Source organism: Vipera berus (genome assembly GCF_964194415.1).
Source record: "Vipera berus genome assembly, chromosome: 14".
In the NCBI taxonomy this organism is placed as follows: domain Eukaryota; kingdom Metazoa; phylum Chordata; class Lepidosauria; order Squamata; family Viperidae; genus Vipera; species Vipera berus.
Window position 1 is genome coordinate 966078 of NC_138217.1, and position 23850 is coordinate 989927.

General features: G+C 41.0%; 1 protein-coding gene across 1 annotated transcript in view; it reads left to right on the forward strand.

Moving 5' to 3' along the window:
- LOC308674382 (solute carrier family 2, facilitated glucose transporter member 11-like) overlaps positions 1–23850 on the forward strand; it is a gene marked incomplete at its 5' end in the record, with an annotated part of 62809 nt that overhangs the window by 21986 nt on the left and 16973 nt on the right. The window contains 4 exons of the mRNA XM_081338808.1: positions 101–249; positions 10976–11160; positions 12914–13024; positions 13315–13416. Of these exons, the coding sequence (XP_081194934.1) occupies positions 101–249; positions 10976–11160; positions 12914–13024; positions 13315–13416 (547 nt within the window). The remainder of the gene's footprint in view (positions 1–100; positions 250–10975; positions 11161–12913; positions 13025–13314; positions 13417–23850) is intronic.

Here is a 23850-nt window from a genome sequence, read left to right on the forward strand (position 1 = left end):
CTTCACTTTGGCCCCTGCTGCAACCTCTTTCCAGTCATCCAATCCTTTCAGAAAAAATAATGGTGTCTCTTTCTCTCCACCCCACCCGGGGTCTCCTCAGAGACCTTTTAGGCACCGAGGCCCTGTGGCCCCTCCTGCTGGCCCTGTGTGGCTTCCCAGCCCTGCTGCAGCTGCTGCTGCTGCCATTCTTCCCAGAATCGCCCCCCTATCTGCTGTTGCAAAGGAAGGACGCCGACGCTTGCCGAAAAGGTGACACATGTCTTCCCCTGTGGGAAAGAACCTCTTTGTGCTTAGCTAAGGGTGGCCATCTAACCATCATGCCTTCCATATAAATGTGACTAATAAATCCATAAATATGGATGATGTGGCTAAGGAGAAATTAAATAAGGCCATAAAAGAGATACTTAAAAGACAACTGTTACCACCTTCAGTGATGAACTAGCTACAGCAGGGCTCTTCAGACTTGGCCCTTTTATGATCATAATCATAATAGTAAAGTTGGAAGGGAACTTGGAGGTCATCTAGTCCAACCCCTGCTCAGGCAGGAAAGCCTATACCAGTGATGGCAAACCTTTTAGAGACCGAGTGCCCAAACTGCAACACAAAACCCACTTATGTACCGTCAGGTGCCGGGTGGGCATGGCCCATTGGGTGGGTGGGGCTGCGGTGGTAACGGCAGACTGGGTGGGACTAAAAAGTTCAATCAATTCCAACTTTGCGAGATCTTATTTTTTCGCACAAGAAGTTGAAATTGATTGATTGATTGAACCTTTTTTTTTGCACACGGCGGTGGAGGCCTAAAGTGAAAAGGTTTCATAAAACCCAGCGGACGTGCCCATAGAGAGGGCTCTGTGTGCCACCTTTGGCACCTGTGCCATAGGTTCACCTCCATGGGCCTATACCATTTCAGACAAATGGCTTTCCAGTCTCTTCTTAAAAACTTCCAGTGTTGGAGCATTCACAGCTTCTGGAGGCAGGTTGTTCCACTGGTTATTTGTTCTAACTGTCAGGAAGTTTCTCCTTAGTTCTAGGTTGCTTCTCTCCTTGATTAGTTTCCATCCGTTGCTTCTTGTCCTGCCTTCTGGTGCTCTGGAGAATAGCTTGACTCCTTCTTTGTGGCAACCCCTGAGATATTGAAACACTGCTATCATGTTACCCCTAGTCCTTACTGAAGTCCAAGTAAATTATATCCACAGCATTCCTCTGGTCCACTAATTTTGTCACTTGGTCAAAGAATGCAATAAGATTTGTCTTGCATGATCTGTTTTTGAAAACCCATGTTGGCTTTTAGTAATGATTTTGTTTGCTTCTAGGTGCTCGCTGATTCGTTGTTTGACTATCTTTTCCAGAATCTTCCCAGGTATTGAGGTCAGACTGATAGGTCTGTATCCTGGATCCATTTTTTTCCTTTTTTGAAGATGGGAACTACATCAGCTCTTTCCCAGTCCTCTGGTAGTTCCCCAGTGTTCCAGGATCTTTGAAAGATATAGTTCAGTGGTTCTGAGATCACATCTGCCAGTTCCTTGAGAACCTTGGGGTGTAATCCATCTGGTCCTGGTGATTTGAACTCGTCTAGGCTGGACAGGTGCTCACTTACCATTTTCTTGCCTATCTTAACTTGTGTTTCTATTCTGTTTTTTATGGCACTATTTTTGATAGGTTGGTCTGTTTTTTCCCTTTGTGTAAAGACAGATGCAAAAAACGAGTTAAATGTTTCTGCTTTCTCCCTGTTGCTTGTCACCTTCTTGCTACTTTCAACTACTAATTTCCTTTACTTTTTTGTTTTTTTACATGTTGAAAGAAGCTTTTTTAATATATTTTTTACTTTGGTCGCAAGCCTTAGTTCATTTTGAGCCTTAAAGCTCACTTTGTCTTTGCAGGCTCGGGCTATTTGCTGATATTCTGACTTAGTTATGTGCCCCTCTTTCCACTTTCTATACTTGTCCTTTTTATCTTTCAATTTATCAGAGAGTTCTTTATGTAGCCATGCTGGTTTCTTTTGAGAGCTGTTATTTTTCCTCTTTGTTGGTATTGTGCTAGACTGGGCTTTTATTATCTCACTTTTCAAAATTTCCCAAGCTTCTTGAGTTGTTTTCCCGTTGAGGATTCTCATCCATGGAATCCTTCCCAATCTATCTCTAAGTTTATTGAAATTAGCTCTCTTAAAGTCCAAGACTCTAGTTTGACTGTATTCTATTGCTTGTGCTTCCATAATGTTGAATTCCAATATTTCATGATCACTTCTTCCCAAGGTTCCTGTGGCTTCAACACCTTCTATCATTTCATCTCTGTTAGTGAGAATTAGATCCAAAATGGCTAATCCACTAGTTCCCTTCTCTATTTTTGGGTGACAAAGTTGTCTGCTAGGTTTGTCAGGAATCTGTTTGATCTTCCACTTGGTGCAGAGTTTGTCTCCCAGTTGATGTCAGAGTAGTTAAAGTCGCCCATTACTATTGTGATGTGCTTCCTACATACCTTGGTTAGCTGACTAGCAAAATGTTCATCTATTTCCTCTGTTTGGTTGGGTGGCCTATAGTATACACTTATGGCAATGTCATTTTTTCTCCCTTTTATATTGATCCAAACACATTCAGGTTTACAGTTTTCATCATTGTTGTGCTCTATTTCTGTAGAGATGTAGTTATTTCTTATATAGAGAGCAACTCCACCTCCTCTTTTATTTGGTCTGTTTCTTTTGAATAATTTAAATCCCTCTAGCTGTGTGTTCCATTTGTGGGCTTCATCCCAGCATGTTTCCATGATGGAGACAATATCATATCTGCCCTCAATTCTGAGAGTTGAAGTCCACAAGTTATAAAAGGACCACGTTTTAAGACCCCTGAGCTACAGCCTTTCAGTGGAGACCATGAATGTTGGTGTCTGTGATGACCCAGGGCACAGCACAGAGGCAATGCAGTCAGCTAGCAATTCAAACAGTTCTTTTATTGCTCCAAATTTTCCCCAAATGCTCCCACATTTGCTGGCAAGCCTCCAACAAAAGAACACACACACACACACACACACACACACACACACACACACCTTCAGTCAACTCTGCCTGAAAGTAGGTTCAAATACAGTCTGATTAGCATAAGAAAATACTCAAGGCCATAGAGATAACAAGGAAGAAAACATAAACTTAATGAGTCTGTTTGAATCCTAGCTTGCCTGAGCAGTTTTCAAAAGAGAGAATCCGAAATACAGTCCGAGGTCTTTAAACATTCAAGTAACGTGGTAAGTCAGTCCAATAGTCAAAGTTTCCAGGTTTCCAAATAGAAGTCACAAAACAAGAGATCAGCAACAATACACAACACTCCAAGGAATCAGCGTTTGCTCCCGACAAATGCCCCTCCCCACAGCAGCTCCTTAAATCTCAGTCTCAAGGTGTTCCTTGTGCCTGCGTTGTTCCCTCCTTCTCTCCACTCTCCATGCTCTAGGATCAGGTGGGGGTGGCCCTTGCTCATTGCCTGAACTCTGCCGCTCCTGTTCCTCCTGTTCCAATCCTGAAGGGCCCTGGCCTGCTTCGGCCTGCTCTTCCCCACATTCCTCTGAAGCCTCTCCCTCGGCCTCCATAGGGTCCCATTCCAGTTCATTTTCCTCTGCAAATTCAGGCTCAGATGGAGGCATGACAGTGTTCTTCAGTAGCCCCAGGTAGTGGGTTGACAGGAAGGACTCTCAGGCAGCCCTGCTTTCCTTATGTTTGCTTTCTTCTCTCTTGAACTGCTTATTACTGTACTGTCAATACATTGTCTTGAACTTCTTCCTAAGATGGAAATCAACAAAACATCCATGAAACTGAGTAGAGACAAATAGAATTTTACTTAGGAAACAAAAATCAGATACACAGTCTTGGGGCATGTCTTGCTTGGTAATAATGTCAGTAAAATATTGTGGAATACAATTAACAGTTGTTGATTAAAATTATTAAGTATGATCATTGTGATCATGCTATAAAAAGGCAAATAGAATTGTTGGTTGCATCCAAAGAGTTTTGAAGAAGAAAAGTAACGGTTCCACTTTATTCTGCATTGCTGACACCCCCAGCTTCTGCCTTCGGTTCTGGTATAAGAAGGACTCAGAGAAACAGGAATTTATTTATTTATTTATTTATTATTGGGACTTATATGCCGCCCTATCTCCCAAAGGACTCAGGGCGGCTAACAACAATAACATACAATAAAGTTAAGATAAAATTAAAATTAAAGGCCTCTGTACAATAAATTAAAATTAAAATTAAAATAAATTAAAAATTAGAGTTAAAAAATTAAAAACATAATTAAAATCCCTGTCAGTCCAGGTCAGCCAGGTGGAAAAGGAGTGTTTTGAGGCCGCGGTGAAAGAATTGCTTTAAAGAAGCACAAAAGGGATGATCGAGGACCTATGATTCAGTGAAGCCATGAAGAGAGAGGGAAGGAATTGGGATTTGGGTGATGAGGACAAAAATTATGATGATTGCTGACTTGCTTTTCCTGTGGGGGCTGTTGCAGTTTATGAGCAGCAACTCTCTTAATTTTTTTCTCAAACGTGACTGTGTTTTTAAGGAGGAAAGTTTAAAGTTTTTGTCAGGAATGCTTTTCAGGAAAGAAAAAATCCCCATTGATGGCAATGGATGCCAGTGATTCAGAAAGGGGGGGGGCTGCAAAGCAATTCCTGTTTGCCCCTCTGACCCCCTGGCTAAAGTAGAAAGTATGAAAGATTGTTGTATTTTTGTAACAGTTTTAGTATTGAAAATGCCTCAATATTTGGAGCAATGGGGCTCTGCAAATGAAATTGGAGACCTAGGTTAAGGGGGGGGGAGGAAATAAATAACAGCATCTTCTGCCAGAAACAAAAAGGGGGAGGGGGGAGTTTGGAACTGCCAGATGCTGGAAAAAAAGCATGAGGCCAAATCTGTGAGAATTGTCCTAATAACATTAACAGGCTGCAGTGCAAAAAGCCAAATTCCTTATATTTCTGTACATCAAGTTGATTTACTTAATCAACTTGATTAATCTAAAAAAGTCTGAATTTTTTGCCACAGAGCTAGAACTAGACCTAACCTTTTGGAGTTACAAAAATCTATATGACCACTAAATGGCAGCAGAGAGCAAACTCCAACTCTTTGCTGCCATCCAATGGTCATATAGATTTTGCAGTTGTGAAAATGACCTTAGTAGAGCTTGATGGTGATTTTGTTTTGTTTTTTTGGATGCCTTCAAGTTAGCATTGATTGCTGGTGACTCCCTGACCAATCCCTATAGTTTTCTCTCCTCCTTTTGAAAATTGAGGTGATATTTGTTCTCCTCTAGTTTTTGGGGACCTTCCTATCCAGGGTTTGTCAAAATTGCTTAAGATAAGCAAGTGAATCTGCTGGAAACCAAGAGGCCTATTGTTAGAATATGTTGTTGAAAAAATGGTTTGTTTAACAGAGTATTATTAATACACAGTGGAAGTTGTACTGGGACTTTTAGGCAAACAGTAATGCACTAACACGAGTTTTATAACTTATTTTTACTCAGACAACAAAAAGAAACACAGTAAGAAATAGTCCAAGTATCAATCCAGTATCATGCACATAAAAGTCAGTCCATAAAAAACATAGTATCAAAATACAAAAGCTGCTTACCAATATCAAAAACAATATACACTGTAGCAAGCAGTTGATTCTTGAGAGAATAAATATCAAGTTAGCAAACAAGAGAACAAGAGGTATCCAAACACTAACATCAAACACATATACAAGAGCAACTACGTGTAACATCTAACTCTCTTTTATGTGGAATAATTACAGCCACACCCTTAGGCCGTTTAACTCCTTAAAGGTGCTTTTACTCCATTATATAATATTGTCACCCAAATCAAGTTTAATCTCTAACAATCTCCCCTTTTGGGTGGCATATTATACATATATTTTTACAATCTCAAATTACACATATCACAAACAGATTTATGCTTTATAGCACCCTGAGCTTTAGTAAACTGGTCAGCAATATTATCTTCAGTTGCACAATATTCCAGTTTAATCAAATTATCTTTAACACATTGTCTGACATTTAGATACCGTAGATCCGTATGTTTTGATCTAGTTTTCACTGCAGCATTAGTTGCTAATTTTATAGCTGCTTGATTGTCTTCATACACTTTTATTGGTTCATTACAATTTAAACCCATATCAAACAATAATTGTTTCCATACCAATAGCTCAGTACATAATAAAGATAAACAAGAAAATTCGGATTCAGTTGTTGATAAGCTTATATGCTTCTGTCTGTTAGACCTCCATCCTACTAAAGCGTTTCCCAATAATACAACCAATCCTGAAGTGGATTTCCTGGTTACAGTATCAGATGCAAAACTAGCATCTGCAAATGCTTTTAGTTCCAATTCCTTTGTTGGCTCTAGATATAGAGAATAATGTATGGTGTGCTTCAAATATCTTAAAACTCTTTTCGCACCTTGCCAACATCTGGTTGTAGGATTCTCACAATATCTAGCTAAATGATTAACTGTAAATGCTATGTCAGGTCTTGACCAGTTACATAAATACATCAAGCTGCCTATTAATGATTGATATATCTTTTTATCAAAGACATTGCTGTTATCTGCTGAACTCTCAAAACCTTGAACCATAGGTGTTTTTACTGGTTTACAGTTTTCCATATTATAACGTTTCAGCAAACCATTAATTTTCTTAGCTTGAGACAGTTTAAATCCTTTACTAGTCCTGACAATATCCAGCCCTAGATAATGACTAATAGCTCCTAGATCTTTTACTCTAAATTTTCTTTTTAACCCTGAAATTATTCTTTCAGTTTCTGTTTCATCTTTTGCTATAATAGCAATATCATCAGTGAATAATAATAACAATGATAATTCACTATTTTGCTGTTTTATAAATAAACAAGGATCTGCAATACTAGCTTTAAATCCCAAACTATTTAACTCTTTTACTAAACATCTATTCCACTCATAACCTGACTGTTTTAAACCATACAAACTCTTATTCAGTTTCCAACAGTACCCTACCTTACTTTCTATTCCTGATGGAACTTTCATATATATATCATGGTTTAATGTTGCATGCAAATAAGCAGTTTCAATATCTACATGTTTTATACTATAATTCTTATTTGCTGCCCAAACTAAAGCAGCCCTAAGAGTGGAAGCTCTTAACGTTGGAGAAAATACTTCATCATAATCACTATTATTCTGTGCAAATCCTTGAGCAACTAATCTTGCTTTATGTATTACCTCTCCTGTAACACTTTCTTTCAGTTTAAAAACCCATTTACATCCAATTAACTTTTCTGTTTTAGGTATTTTAACCTCTTGATAAACATTAAGATCTTGCAAAGACTTTATTTCTTTATCCATAGCTACTTTCCAATTCTTTCTTTCATTCTCAGGATACATTTTTATTTCTTCAACATTAGAAGGTTCAATGTCTATTTGACAAATTAAACCTGCCTCGAAACGATCAGGCTGTCGTCTTTCCCTGTTAGACCTTCTGAGAATTATTGGACTTATAGGTACATTTACATTATTATCTTCTTCCTCTCCTGTCTCCACTATCAGTGGTTCTTGTTTGATCTCTCTAGCAGGTTCCTCCTCTTCTTTATCACTTTCATTTGAGGAGTTAGTTAAATCTTGTTGAGGAATATATACAATATCTTCTACCCTTTCCCAGCCTGACTGTTCTTGAAAAACAGCGCTAGAACTACAATAAATGTTTCTAGTACCTTTCTCCCAGAACCGATAAGACTTATGGTTTAACTCATAGCCAACAAAAAATAATTGTTTAGCTCTATGTTCTCCTTTATTTCTTATTGAACTTGGAACATGTACCCAAGCAGGTGTCCCAAATGTGTGAATATAACTAAGATTTGGTTTTCTCTTATACCATAAGGTATAAGGAATTTTACCTGTAGCTGAACTAACCACATTGTTTAAAATATGATTAGCACATTTTGCTGCTTCTCCCCATAAGCTATCAGGTAAACCAGAATCTTCAATCATAGATCTAATCATAGCTTGCAATGTTTGGCCCCTCTGTTCAACAAATGCATTATGCTGAGGTCTATAAGGAGCTGTACGTCTATGCTCTATTCCCTCTGAAACTAACAGCTCATTGAACTGTTTATTAACAAACTCAGTTCCATTGTCTGTTATTATGGTTTTTACATTTAACTGAGTTTTCCTTTGTACAAACTTGAGCCAATTAGATATTGTTTGTATAGTTTCAGTTTTTGACGTAAGGAGATAACAGAACCCATATCTGCTATAATGGTCTAGAATATTTAATATGTAGCAAGCACCCCCTAAACTGGGTTTCATAGGACCTATCAAATCCATAAATACCAGTTCTAATGGAGTTGTGGTTTTAAATCCATCTAACCTATTAGCTGGTGCTGCCCTGCTCTTTTCTCTACCACATACGTTACACTGCAGATATTTCTTACAAGCCTTTAACTTAAACCCATTAGACAAAGCTACAGTTCTTTTTAGTGTATTAAAATTCACATGACCCAATCTTCTATGTAATAAATGAATACATTCATCATGTGGTTTTTGATTTGTACAAGTAGTAGCCATTATAATAGGATCATTGCTAATTACAAACAAACCGTCTTTCATATTAGCTATTAAGTTCACTTCATTCTTTTGAATAAGACATTCCTCCCCTTGGAAAGTAACTTTAAAACCTGCTTCCAATAATGCCTTAACTGATAATAGATTATAATCACATCTGGGAACATATAGCATTTCCAAATTTTGTTTTAAAAATGAACAGTAAACCTTACCCTCTCCAGAGACCTTGACTCTCCAGCCATTAGCCATAGAAATATATTTTTTACTAGACCTTATATTCTCAAAATCCCTTTTTATTTTTGAAATACAGTGTGTAGCTCCACTATCTACCACCCACCAATTGTGGTTATTAGTAGTTCTATTAGCTACAGCTACATTAATCAGCTTTTTATTCTTTCTATGGCTTTCCTTTCTCTGACAATTACTATTCTGACAAAACTTAGCAATATGTCCCTTTAACCCACAATTAAAGCATTTCCTTAAAATATAAGCAGATTCAGTCTTCTTTATTTCTTGTTGCAATGGCTCTCTCAACTGTTTTCTCTCCATACGACATCTTGATTCTTCCAACAACCTTCCAGTTATTGAAGAAACAGTTAGGTCTTCTTTGGACAAAACCTCCAAGGACGATACAAAGGCATCATAGCTCTCATCCAATGATGATAAAATGATGTAAACCTGGTGAAGCTCTGAGAAAATAAGTTCTTTTTCTTGCAGTTCCAACAAAGTTGCTTTTATAAAGTTAAGGTGAGCTAACATATCGCCATTCTTTTCCAGTCTAGCTCTAAATAGCTTTCTGGTAAGATTTATATGAGCACCAACACTGTCCCGAACAAAAATCTTTTTCAACTTAGCCCAACATTTAGCAGCAGATTCTTCTCCACGCACATGGACTAGCTGTTGGTCTCCTAATGTTAGCCCAATGATAGATAAAGCCTTATCATTGTCTTTATTGAAGTCTACAATCTTCTTGTTATCTTCTTCATTAGTTGGATCCCAGGCAGTTACATCAGGAGGATTATGGACTATTTTCCAAAGACCTTGATTTTGTAATAGCAAACTACATTGTGTAGACCAAGATACGTAGTTTGACCCATTAAGCCGGGTAATGCAGAATGGATTGAATAGTCCTTGTGCCATTGTCTGAATTTGAAAACTCAGTTAGGAAATATAAATACAATACTGTGCCTGTCCTCAGCACCACACTGGATCTGGGCCCATAACCATTGTTAGAATATGTTGTTGAAAAAATGGTTTGTTTAACAGAGTATTATTAATACACAGTGGAAGTTGTACTGGGACTTTTAGGCAAACAGTAATGCACTAACACGAGTTTTATAACTTATTTTTACTCAGACAACAAAAAGAAACACAGTAAGAAATAGTCCAAGTATCAATCCAGTATCATGCACATAAAAGTCAGTCCATAAAAAACATAGTATCAAAATACAAAAGCTGCTTACCAATATCAAAAACAATATACACTGTAGCAAGCAGTTGATTCTTGAGAGAATAAATATCAAGTTAGCAAACAAGAGAACAAGAGGTATCCAAACACTAACATCAAACACATATACAAGAGCAACTACGTGTAACATCTAACTCTCTTTTATGTGGAATAATTACAGCCACACCCTTAGGCCGTTTAACTCCTTAAAGGTGCTTTTACTCCATTATATAATATTGTCACCCAAATCAAGTTTAATCTCTAACACCTATCATGAATGACATTTTGGCACAGTATCAAATATACTGCTCAAAAAAATAAAGGAAACAGAAAATAAGACATCCTACTATTAAATACAGTACATTGTGTTGTTTAAGTGTTCCCTTTATTTTTTGAGCAGTATATATAGCTCTACTTGCCAGATGATATATAGTTACAAAAAGTACAAGGAATTTTTCTTTAAAATTTTGTCATGGTTTTGATGTTTTGGTTTTTTAAAATCTGATTAATGCTGTAGGGTGTGCAAAATCTCCACAAATGTAACAGCATATAAAGTGTGCTTTTTTTAAAAAAATCCAACCATCCAGTATGATGCTATTTCAAAAATCAATTCCAATTTCTATAAACGTCAGGCACAGGAAACCTGAAATAGAAGTTTATTCAGCTACCTATACACAAATATCTGGTCTACTAATGGCCAAGCCAAATTGGCTCTAAATAAAGATAAATGGAATTCATGGGGGTCTGAACTTGGGTCTCTTGTGGCTGTGCAATGATTCCAAACTGATGACGCATTTAACCCTATCCTCCAGCTCAGCTACTTATCTCCTACCCTAAATTTCCCTAATGGGAAATTGTCCAGTTGGGTGAAAAAATGAGTACCTAAATTTCTCTTGTTGGCTCAGCTAAATGTGATTTTTTTTTGGATGAACATTTGAATTGTTCGTCTCTCCTTCCCAGCAATGAAAGACCTCTGGGGTGAAAGACATCAGCAATTGGAAATCGAGGAGGCATTGAAAGAGATGACCATTGCTGGCTCCAAGAACCTGAGTATCTGGGAAGTGATGAAGGAGCCCAGCTTGCGATGGCCATTGCTTATCGCCATTCTGCTGGTCACAAGTTTGCAGCTCTGTGGCCTGAGTGCAGTTGAGTAGAATACTATTTGGAAACAGCTAAGAAAGTGACCTTTCTTTTCCTTTTTTGATGTTGCTATTTGTAGACAAGACCAACAGGATTGTGCCTTCCTCTTTGTGCTCCATACAAAGACAGTGATACTAAGAAGGAAGAGAGGAATTGTGCAATTTGGCTCAGACCTTCTAGCCTTTTTTTTGCCCCAAGGCATTCAACAGGACCAAGGACAGTTACTAAATTTCTTGTATTTCCATTTCTAACCAAGGACCCCAAAACCTATTTCAGATCAATATATTTTCACACATCCTTTTCAAATTAGTCTTTGTCCCTAACTTTTATTATAGTGGTATTTAATCCTTGACCCAAACAATGATCTAAAGGTGCATGGGTTGTCTAGTGATGGTAATAAGATGGTAATTAAAAAAAAAGATCAGGTCCTGACCTTCTTTAAGTATTAGTGCTATATTTGCATCTGTCCAACTTTCTTGTATCCTTCCTCTATCCAGAATTGAATTTGTCATTTTTTAAAGAGATGTAATAGTTGATCTTCAAAATATTTGTAATAGGAAGCTGTTAATCCTTCTGGGCCAGGACCTTTCTCAGACTTTTCTCATAGATTTCCTTTATTATTACTATAAATCCATTCATCAGCTGCTTTAGTCATTAACTTTGGTAAATATTTATTTAAATATTTATTTTTGCCAGGGGAAATACTTCTCTGTAAAGTTTTGTATAATACTGATGGAAACCTATTTGCATATTTAAAGGTAAAGGTAAAGGTTTCCTCTGTTCAGTTATTTCCAACTCTAAAGGGAGGTGGACATCTCTGTTTCTTAGCTGAGGGAATCAGCCTTGTCTGGTGACCCATCTGGGCTCATGTGGCCAGCATGACTATACATGCATGGAACACTGTTACCTTCCCATCAAGGTGGTATCTTTTTATTCACTCACATTTGGGTGCTTTCAAACTGCTAGGTGGGCAGGAGCTGGAACAAGAATGGGAACCACCCCCACCCCCACCCCCATCATGCGGTGCTGCTAGTTTAGGGTTACAGTTAAATAGTAATAAACCAGACTTTGACCACCACCTAATAGGTGCTTATAACAAGATAGGGGCTGGTTGAGACCAATCCTTTTCAGTGGAAATTGTCCCACAGCCTGGTCTCATTTGCTTGACAATTCCACCAAGTGTCTCTTAGCCAAGATGCCTCAGACCAAAAGGCCACAAAGGGGTTAGAAAACTAGGAAAGACAGTTCTGGGGAGATCAGCTTCCCCCCCCACACACACACATACACACTTAAGTGATGGAGACAAAATAGGTAGCTATTTAAGATGGGGGCAGAGACAGTAGAAAGAGAGGGCTTAATTTGGACTTTTTGGGGTACATGTTGATTTTCTACAGCTCTGATGGGGAAGCTTGTAGGCTGTGACTGTCTAACTTCTGAGTTCAGGCATGTTCAACTTTTATATTGTAATGAACAGTTTGCCAAAAGGAAAAGGAAAACGAGCCCTGAGGAAAAGCTTTGCCATTCAGCAACACTGGACAACTGCCACCCTAAAAGGAAGACTTGATAGTAATGACAATGAGTAGCCTCTTCTTGCAAAGACAATTTATAAATAACACATTTTTTTAAAAAAAGCTAAAAACAAGCACAAAATGCAACAATGGAGCTTGAAAGTCTGCAGCTCTTGTCCACTATATACTGTATATAAAACCTTCATCTTGAAAACCTGCGGTCCATGATTCCCCTTCCTCTGCCTTCCAGATATACTTCTATGCTTTTGAAGTTTTCCGCACTGCCAGGCTGGAAGAGCTGGTCATCCCTTATGTCACTCTGGGCATTGGTCTCTGTGAATTTGCCTCTGTGCTCCTGTGCGTAAGTACAGATGAGTTGCTCACTCGTTTTGCACCATCAGCTGCAAAGAGAAAAGGCCAGGCAAGCAGCCTCCTGAGGGAGACAAGTCAGGTGGCAGCAGCTGGATCGAGGCCCTGGTGGGTTGGCATCCTCTCCTCCAGATGGATGTCTGTCAATCAGAAGTCAAGGCGGAGGGTGGCAACAAAGTCAGACCAGGCTTACTTGCCTCCTCCTGTGCAAGTGCGCATGTGGCCTGTCAGGGTCCTTTGGGGTGAGCTTCTGTTTGGAGTGACCATCTCTTTTGCCCTCAGAGCTCCATCATTGACCGCCTAGGCCGGAGAGTTCTGCTGTGGGGCGGTTTTGGGATGATGGCCCTCACATTGGCTCTCCTTGTCCTCACTCTGTCTCTCCAGGTAAGCAAGTCCCACCTGGCTAATTCCTGGCTTTGGGCAATTCTTTCATTTTAATTCACATTTCTCTAACCACAGTATTATCTTATTAGAAGGCTTCTGTTTATTGTTCCACTTGCCACAAAATGTCACAAAGGTTTTTACTCAACAGATACTAGTTTCTTCACTTTAATGTTTGTTTTTTATCTAAATTTTAATTATACTAATGCTGCTTTATATGTGTGTGTGTTTGTGTGTCTGTGTGTATAGTCTTTTTTTAGTCTTGTCATTTGCTGATTATCAAAATAGAAATGCAAGATAAAAGTTCATTAACAATTTAAAAGATGTGTAAGGATCTGCCTCAAGAAAGCAGAACCAAGAAAGCAGAACTCTTGAAACAGGAACTTTTAATGGCAGGTACAGAGCTAGGCAGGATCTGAGGTTTTTCCACCTGAATCAATAGGTTAAAGGAACAATCAAAACTCCACCCCAACTGTCTATCTGGTCGGTGTCAACTCACTGTGGGAAAGAACCGATAAGGCACCTTTTCTCAAGGTGGTTAGGTCTCCACAGCTTCTTCCCTCTGTCTGGAGATAAGGCAGATGGCCTAGAGCAGGGGTCGGCAACCTTGGCTCTTTTATGACTCGCGGACTTCAACTCCCAGAATTCCTGAGCCAGCTATGCTGGCTCAGGAATTCTGGGAGTTGAAGTCCGCGAGTCATAAAAGAGCCAAGGTTGCCTACCCCTGGCCTAGAGAGACATTCCATTCACACCCCCGAGAAGATTCATCAAAGAGGACAGAGCAAAGTGAAAGAAGTGTCCTCCCCTCCCCCCACATTAGCACAGCAAGGGCCCCGCAAATCCCCCTACCCCCAGGAGAATGGGAGAACCAAGGAGGTTATGATATGAAAATATAGGGCTCTGACAACATGAGGTAAAAAAAAGTTTGTGCTAGAAATTAAGGTTTCACTAAAATTCAAACTAAAATTCAGAATAGGGCAGTAGAGAGAATCAATGTAGCTGGAAGGGACCTTGGACGTCTTCTAGTCCAACCCCCTGCTCAAGCAGGAGACTCTGTACCACTTAAGACAAGTAGCTGTCTAGTCTCTTCTTAACAACCTCCAGTGATGGAGCACCCACAATGTCTGAAGGCAAATTGTTCCACTTATTAATCTTCTCACTGTTAGGAAGTTTCTCCTTAATTCCAGGTTGCTTCTCTCCTTGATTAGTTTTCATCCACTGTTTCTTGTCTTGCCTTCTGGTGCTTTGGAAAATAAGTTGACCCCCTCCTCTTTGTGGCAGCCCCTCAAATACTGGAACACTGCTATCATGTCACCCCTAGTCCTTCTCTTCTCCAGGATATCCATATCCATATCCATATCCTGCAACCATTCTTCATATGTTTTAGTCTCCAAGCCTTTGATCATCTTAGTTGCACTTCTCTGCACTTTTTCCAAAGTCTCAACTTCTTTTTTGTATGTGGTGACCAAAACTAGATGCAGTATTCCAGATGTGATCTTACTAAAGTTTTATAAAGCGGTATTAATATGTCATGTGATTTTGATTATAAGCCTCTGTTTATACAGCCAAGGATTGTATTAGCTTTTTTGGTTGTTGCCACACACTGCTGGTTCATATTTAAGTGATCGTCCACTAGGACTCCAAGGTCCCTCTCACAGTTACTATTTTTGAGTCAGGTTTGACCTAATTTGTACTTGTACCTTTGCCTTTTCCTGCCCAGGTGTAAAACCTTGCTTTTCTCCATATTAAATGTCATATTTTTGGATAGGGCCCATTGTTCAAGTCTGGATCCTTTCTGGATTCGGACCTTGTCTTCTGGGGTGTTGGTTATTCCTGCCACATTAGTGTCATTTGCAAATTTAATGAGTTCCCCTTCTATTTGCTCATCTAAGTGAATAATGAAGATATTGAAGAGTACTGGACCTAAGACAGAACCTTGTGGTACCTCCTTGCTTATTTCCCTCCATGTAGATATAGTACCATTAAATACTACTCGATGAGTACGGTTTGTCAGCCATGTGATGCTATCTATCTCACATTTTTCTAGCTTACCAAGAAGTAGGTTGTGGTCAACTTTGTCAACATATGAAGAACGGTTGCAGGATTTGGGAATGGCCAGTCTAGAGAAAAGAAGAACTTGGGGGGGGGGGACGGGGGACAGGATAGTAGTATTCCAGTATTTGAGAGGCTGCCACAAAGAAAAGGGGGTCAATTTATTTTCCAAAGCACTAGAAGGCAAGACAAGAAATAATGGACGATCACTTTTTTAAAAAGTAGCTAATTTCATTGTTTAATATTCTAATGCTTCTAAATATCATAAATCAATTTTCATAGTGTCCATAATGATCACTTCCATTGTATACGTACAGTGAACATTTCCTTCTTTTTTCACCTTCATAAACTGTGACATTTTTTCCTTTTTTTTATTGAAAAGTTTTTAAAATACATTTTTTAAAAACATAAACTCCCTCCATCCCCCTCCCCTCCCCCTTACCCTCCCTTACCCTCCCCCCCCCTGACTTCCCAGAGCTGAATACAGGGTATTAACTTTACAAACTTAAGCTAAAATATGCTAAATAACTAAAAAAAGACATATTAAATTCTATCACACTTTAACTCCCCTTAAACATAACTAAATTACTAACCAATAATGAATAACTAATAATACATCATATAAAACTTATACTTATTCAAATGCTAAATGAAACTTTTTAGTCCCATATTTATTCTGAATATATTCAATCCATCTTCTCCATTCCACAATATGTTGCGATTGTTCTTTCAAATATGCTGAAATCTTTGCCATTTCCGCCAGGTTTGAAACTTTCAAAGTCCACTCTTCTATAGTAGGCAGTTCCTCCTTATTCCAATATTGCGCTACTAAAAGTCTTGCTGCCGTAATTAAATTCAAGATCAATTTAGTATCTATAACAGTACAATCTGTAATAATACCCAACAGAAATAACTGTGGAGAAAACCTTATCTTTTTCTTAAATATCCTCTGAATGTTCCACCAAATTTTAATCCAAAAAACTTTGACTTTTTTACAAGTCCACCATATATGATAATACGTTGCATCCTCACAACCACACCTCCAACATTTAGGCTGGCAGTTCGGATACATACTTGCTAATATTTTAGGATCTAAATGCCATCTATAATTTAATTTAATTTAATTTAATAACATTTATATACCGCCCTTCTCCCTGAGGACTCAGGGCGGTTCACAGGGCAGAATAAAATACCAAATACAAACATTAAAAAAAAGATTAAACAGTTGCCCTAGTTAAAACAATAGAAGTACAATTCTAAAAACCCCAAGATAAAATTAAGAGACCAAAGATAAAACAACCCCACCGATCCCCATCAGGCTAGGCCAGCTTGTACAAACAAAAACGTCTTGAGATCGCGACGAAAGGAGCGAAGATCGGGCGCCATCCGGAGCTCTACCGGTAGCTGATTCCACAGCTCCGGAGCGCCCACAGAGAAGGATCTCCCCCTGGGGGCCACCAATCGACATTCTCTGATCGGTGGCACCCTGAGGAGGCCCTCTCTGTGGGAACGCACAGGGCGCAGGGAGCTTGATGCCGGCAGCAGATGTTTTTATAAAACATTTTATAAAAAATTTCTCTTAAATTTTGTGCCTGTGTAAATTTTACATTTCTGACCCATACCTTTTCCCAAGTGTCCATTGTGATAACCTCCTGAAAATTTATCATACAATCTTTAACAAGTTCCGTTTCTGAGTCTATTTCTATCAATGCATTCTATATCCCTCTTATATGCGCTTGACCTTGATCTCTAATTTGTTTTACCAAATTTCCATCAGTTATCGAAATACCAACTTTCTGATCTTCTTTCCATCTAGCTTGTAACTGCCCATACTGAAATCAAGTTTGCACAATCTTTTCTTCTTTTAAAATATTATATGGCTTTAATTGCCATACATTCCTTTCTATCCTTAAAATTTCTTTATATGTAATCTCATCATGTTTAAATCCAACATTTATATTTTCTATTGCATGTTTAGGTATTGCCCAAATTGGTATTTTATAATTTAACTTATGACGATATTTTTTCCAAACTCGCAACAGAGCATACCTTAATATATGTGTTTTAAAAACATTATCCACCTTCTTGTCATACAATAAATATGCATGCCAACCAAATAACAAATCATAACCCTCAACATTCAATAATCTCCCTTGTGTTAAATTAAACCAATCACTAATCGATGATAAAGCAGCAGCCTCATAATATAATTAAAAATTGGGCATTTTAAGACCACCTCTTTATTTTATTTTTATTTTATTAAATTTATATACCGCCCTATTCCCGGAGGACTCAGGGCGGTATACAGGGAAGATTAAAACAAACATACAAAAATTAAAATCAGATTAAAACAGTTAATTAAATAAAGTCCCCGAAATTTAAAACTAAAGCCTAATAAAAATTAAAACCCCTCAGCCTGGGCCAGACAGCTCAAAGAGCCAAGTTTTCAGGTCCCTGCGGAATGAGCGAAGGTCGGGGGCAGTCCTAAGTTCCATGGGGAGCTGGTTCCATAGGGCCAGCGTACCCACAGAGAACCCGCCGGCATTCCCTAACCGGCGGTATCCTGAGAAGGCCCTCCCTGTGGGAGCGCACGGGACGAAGGGAGCTTGATGCCAGCGGGCAGGTGTTCCCTCAGATAACCCGGACCCAAGGTCATCACCAGCACCTTGAATCTCACCCAAAGGGCAACCGGAAGCCAATGCAGCGCGCGGAGTAGAGGTGTTACATGGGAGTATCGGAAAGCCCCCATCACAACTCGCGTGGCCACATTCTGCACCAGTTGAAGCCTCCGAGTGGTCCTCAAGGGCAGCCCCATGTAGAGAGCGTTGCAGTAGTCTAAACGGGAGGTCACGAGCGCATGAGTCACGAGGTCACGAGCGCACGAGCGTAGGGCATCTCGGTCCAGATAGGGTCGCAACTGGCGCACCAGGCGAACCTGGGCAAAAGCCCCCCTGGTCACGGCTCCTATGTGATCTTCAAAATTGAGCCGTGAATCAAGGAGGGCTTGATTCACTTTTCGCTAACTCTTTTTGCTTATATTCCAGTTTACGCCTATATTTATTATTCAAGTATATTAACACTCCTCTCATATAAGCTTTACTTGCATCCCAAACCATTTCAATAGAAGTACCTTATGCATATTTATATTTAAAAAAATTTTCATCTTTTTTTACATTCTTCCACATTTTCTTGATAACTAAACAGATTTTCATTCAATCTCCAAGACCTCCTCTCTCCACTCTCTTTTTCCAGTTCCAGCCATACTGGACTATGATCTGATAGAGTTCTTGGACATATCTTCTTAATCCTAGAAAAAAAATCATTAGTAATTAATACAAAATCGATCCTAGAAAAAGATTGATGTCTATCAGAAAAAAAAGTAAAAAATTTCTTCCAAATTTCTTTCTCTCCAAACATCTCTCAATTCCAAGTCATCTTTCATCTCAAAAAAGGATTTAGGCAATCTAGCATGATTTGGTATACTTCTAAAAAGACCATTTTTGTCTTTTTGTACATCCAGGACACCATTCCAATCTCCCATCAAAATACATGATTTATAATCCCATTGAACTATCTTGTTATGTAAAAGTTTATAAAATTCTCCTTGCTGTTGATTAGGGGCATATAATCCAACCAAAAGTATTTTCTTGCCTTCTATTAACAATTCAATTATAACATATCTTCCTTGTTTGTCTGTTTCAATTAAATTAGCTGTTCAATTCTTCTTCACGTAAATAACTACTCCATTTTTCTTATCTGGAGCAGACGCATTAAACTGTGTACCCAATCTAAAGTTTATCAAATATTTTTGATCAGCTGCTCGAATATGCGTTTCCTGTAAACAAATAACATCATTTTAAAATTGTTTCAAATACTGAAATACTTTCTTTCTCTTGTGCAGGGAATTTAATCCATTAACATTCCAGGTTGGAAACTTTGTTGCCATCTTTTGCGACCTGAAGCTTTCGGAGCGCCTCTTGCAAAACCACCTGCACCTGCCTCTTCGATTTCGCTCCTCCCACTGCCTCACTATAAGTAGGTTCTTGAGATGTAATTGTAGCTTTCTGTTGTTCTTGTTCTTGTCTCATTCGTCTAATTGCAGCCCGTGTCATTCTTTGTTCTCTAACCTCTTCTGATGACATCTGGGACTGCTCAACTTCTAGAATTTGCTGAGATTCTTTATCCTTCTGCAAAGTAACTCCTTCAGCTCCTTGTATCCACTCGAATCTGACGGTCTCCTTCGTCCTTCCTTCCTTTAAATTCTGAAGATGGTGGAGAACCTGCCTTCAATATGTTAGAATAAAAATCTCGTGCCTTCAAAACTGTATTAAGATGATATCTCGTGACAGCATAATTCACCACCAAGCCTACTGGAATCTCCAATCTAAACTGAAGCTGCCGTTTCTTTAATTCCTCTACCAAAAAAGCAAATTCTTTTCTTCTCCTTAAAATTCTTGGAGGAATCTCTTTCAGAATCAAAACTTCTTGCTCAGCAACTTTAAATCTATTGTTATAAAAGGCTATAATCACATTTCTGATTGATCTCTTTGTAAAATAAACCACCACATCTCTAGGTAATTTTCTTTGTCTGGCAATCCAAGAATTAACACGAAATATTTTGTCTATATAATATCTTAATATCATAATATCTTCTGCTTGATGCTCCAAAACCGGTTCGAGGGCTTGTGCCAATAACTCTTTCAAGTTTTCCTTTGGGTCTTCCTTCAATCCTCTAATCCTCACAGCAAACTCCATATCTCTATATTGTATCATAACTACATCATCATCAATCTTTTCCATCACATTTTCAGCTCCCAACATTTTAGCATCCAATCTCAAATTATTTTTATTCAACTCTTCCATACGATCATCCATACGCTCAATACAGACTGCCAGCCCTTGAAATGCAGCTAAAATGTCTGCTCTTCTCCTCAATAAGTTCAGCTATTTGCTGGGATTTTTTTTAAAAGCATCTTGTAAAGCATCTTGTAAATCTTTTACTGTTAATGCGGGTGCGGGTGCCACAGGAGGAGGCATCAAAGCCTGTAATTAAGAATGCTGAACTGGCGAAGCACCAGCACTTCTAGGAACTTTAGTTGGTTTAGAAGCCATCTTAACACCCAGTTAATTTCTATTGCGCACTTTCACTTTCCACACCGCTTTCCACACCGCTTTTCTTTCAAAATAAACCAGAGTTAAAGTCCGAATACTTCCTGTTCCAATATTCTCCTGCACAGCTCTGCCTGCATCCAGGTAATCCAAAGTTAATTGTTGATTGCAGGGATGGTTGGAGCATCCTGCTCCACTCCAAAACCTTTAAGCAGAGGAGTCCCCGAGTCCGGAGCTAGTTCAGGCTTCGGGGGGGGGCTCTCACCCTTCAACCCCCAGAATTTAAACTCTGGGGGTCTAGGGGAGCTCTACCCCTACCTGAACACTCACCCCCCTCTTCTCCCGAGGAGAGGGTTTCCGAGCCGCAAAACAGCTGATCATCGCTGTTTTAGTGGCTCCAACGGAAAACAACAGGGCTGATGGCCGGAACGGCCGCCATCGATGGAGCCTCGTCCCTAGTGGACGATCACTTGACTATAAAGCAACAATGTGCAACAGCAGCCAAAAAAATCTAAAGTCTGTCATTGATAACCAAATGGAGGTTTATTTCTGAATTGCCCTCATACGAAGGAGAAGTCAAGAGAAGCCTGAAAAAATGGCTGTTAGGATGGAGTTGATGAGATTCTGGAAAAGAAAGAGGAGATAAAGTTGAACTTATCAATGAACAAGGTGGAAGCAAGGTGAGAAAGGCCCAGAAGCATATACTGCAGGATAAAAACTTTGGGACAGCTATGAGCTGGATGACTGAGAATCTCCATAAGCATGTAGGACAAAGCATGGTTATTCGGGAGACTTTGTGTCCCCGGGAGGCCACCATTGTCCAGATGGCCGGGAGTGAATCCCTCCTCTTGAGATGTGGTCCTCGGGTTCAGTTGGGCTTGTTGCTCACATACCTGGCGCCCAGCTGTGTGGCAACAGCCCTGCCTGAGCTGCTCGACACCCTCTCAGGGTTGGCGGTGGAGTTCCCCAGGCTTATAGTCCTGGGTGACTTCAACCTGCCGTCACTGGGGGGGTCGTCGGAGTTATCTCGGGAGTTCATGGCTTCCATGACAGCCATGGGCCTGACCCAGGTTATTGAGGGCCCTACTCACGAGGGGGATCATACTCTCGACCTGGTGTTCCTGTCTGGACAGTGGTTGGATGATCTGGGAGGGGGTTCTCCGTCCATCACCCCTCTGTCATGGTCAGATCATCACCTCCTGAGGCTGGTTTTCCGTCATGCCATCCCCCGCCGCTGGGCGGCGGAACCGACCAGGTGGTTCCGCCCCAGGCGCCTAATGGACCCGGACCAGTTCCAGAGGGCGCTTGGGCCGATACCTATCACCCTTACCCACAGCCCAGTCGATGCTCTGGTGGAGGCCTGGGAAACGGCTGCCACCAGGGCACTCGACTGTGTTGTACCCATGCGACCTCTGACTCGGCGCAGATCCCGCTGGGCTCCATGGTTCTCGGTGGAGCTCCGGGAGATGAAGCGTCGGAGACGAGGTCTAGAGAGCGGTTGGAGATCCAGCCGATCCGAATCTGACCGATTGCAGTTAAGAACCTTTATAAGGTCTTATCTTGCGGCGATAAGGACGGCGAAGTCTAACTACTTTGCCGCCCTTGTCGCGTCCGCAGATAATCGCCCGGCCGCCCTGTTTAGGGTGACTCGCTCCCTCCTTAACCAGGAGGTGAGGGAGGATCCCTTGCAGGGACGAGCCGAGGAGTTCAGTCATCATCTGACGGACAAAATCGCTCGGATCCGGACCGGCTTGGACTCTGACTGGGCAGAGTCTGATGTGGAGGAATCAGGCGGTCTTGAGCATGTTATCTGGACTGAGTTCGACCCTGTTTCCCCTGATGATGTGGACAGGATCATGGGGAGACTGAGCTCCACCACCTGTTTGTTGGATCCGTGCCCCTCCTGGCTAGCTTATGCGGCTCGGGAGGGAACACGAGGCTGGTTCCATGCAGTAATAACTGCTTCTTTGAAGGAGGGTGTCTTCCCTGCCGCCTTGAAGGAGGCGGTGGTGAGACCCCTCCTCAAGAAGCCTGCTTTGGACCCGGCTGTTTTAAACAACTATCGTCCAGTCTCCAACCTTCGCTTTCTGGCGAAGGTTGTTGAGAGTGTGGTGGCGCATCAGCTCCCTCTGTTCCTGGAGGAAACTGATTATCTGGACCCGTACCAATCGGGCTTCAGGCCCGGACACAGCACGGAGACGGCATTGGTCGCGCTGGTGAATGATCTCTGGAGGGCTAGGGACAGGGGTTGCTCCTCTGTCCTGGTCCTATTAGATCTCTCAGCGGCTTTCGATACCATCGACCATGGTATCCTGCTGCGGCGTCTCAGGGGGTTGGGAGTGGGAGGCACCGTTCTACGGTGGTTCTCCTCCTACCTCCAGGGCCGCTCGCAGTCGGTGTTGACAGGAGGGCAGAGATCCGCCCCGAGGTCTCTCATTTGTGGAGTCCCTCAGGGGTCGGTTCTCTCGCCTCTCCTGTTCAACATCTATATGAAGCCGCTGGGCGAGATCATTCGTGGTTTTGGGGTGGGGTATCACCAGTACGCTGATGATACCCAACTTTTTCTTTCCACCCCGAACCAACCCAGTGATGCCCTCTCCGTGATGTCCCGGTGCCTGGAGGCGGTTCAGGTCTGGATGGGGAGAAACAGGCTTCGTCTCAATCCCGCCAAGACTGAGTGGCTGTGCATATCGGCGTCTCGGGTTAACCAAGTTATTCCACCTCTAATGATGGGGGGGTGAGGTGTTACCCCCCGTTGATAGGGCTCGCAACTTGGGCGTCCTTCTGGATTCACGGCTCAATTTTGAAGATCACATAGGAGCCGTGACCAGGGGGGCTTTTGCACAGGTTCGCCTGGTGCGCCAGTTGCGTCCCTATCTGGACCGAGACGCCCTACGCACAGTCACTCATGCGCTTGTGACCTCCCGTTTGGACTACTGTAACGCTCTCTACATGGGGCTGCCCTTGAAGACCACTCGGAGGCTTCAACTGGTGCAGAATGCGGCCGCACGAGTTGTAATGGGGGTTTCCCGATACTCCCATGTAACACCTCTACTCCGCGAGCTGCATTGGCTTCCGGTTGCCCTCCGGGTGAAATTCAAGGTGCTGGTTATTACCTATAAAGCCCTACATGGCCTGGGTCCGGGTTATTTGAGGGAACACCTGCTGCCGTCATCAAACGCCCTTCGTCCAGTGCGCTCCCACAGGGAGGGTCTGCTCAGGGTCCCGCCGGTAAGAGATTGCCGGCGGGTGACACCCAGGGATAGGGCCTTCTCA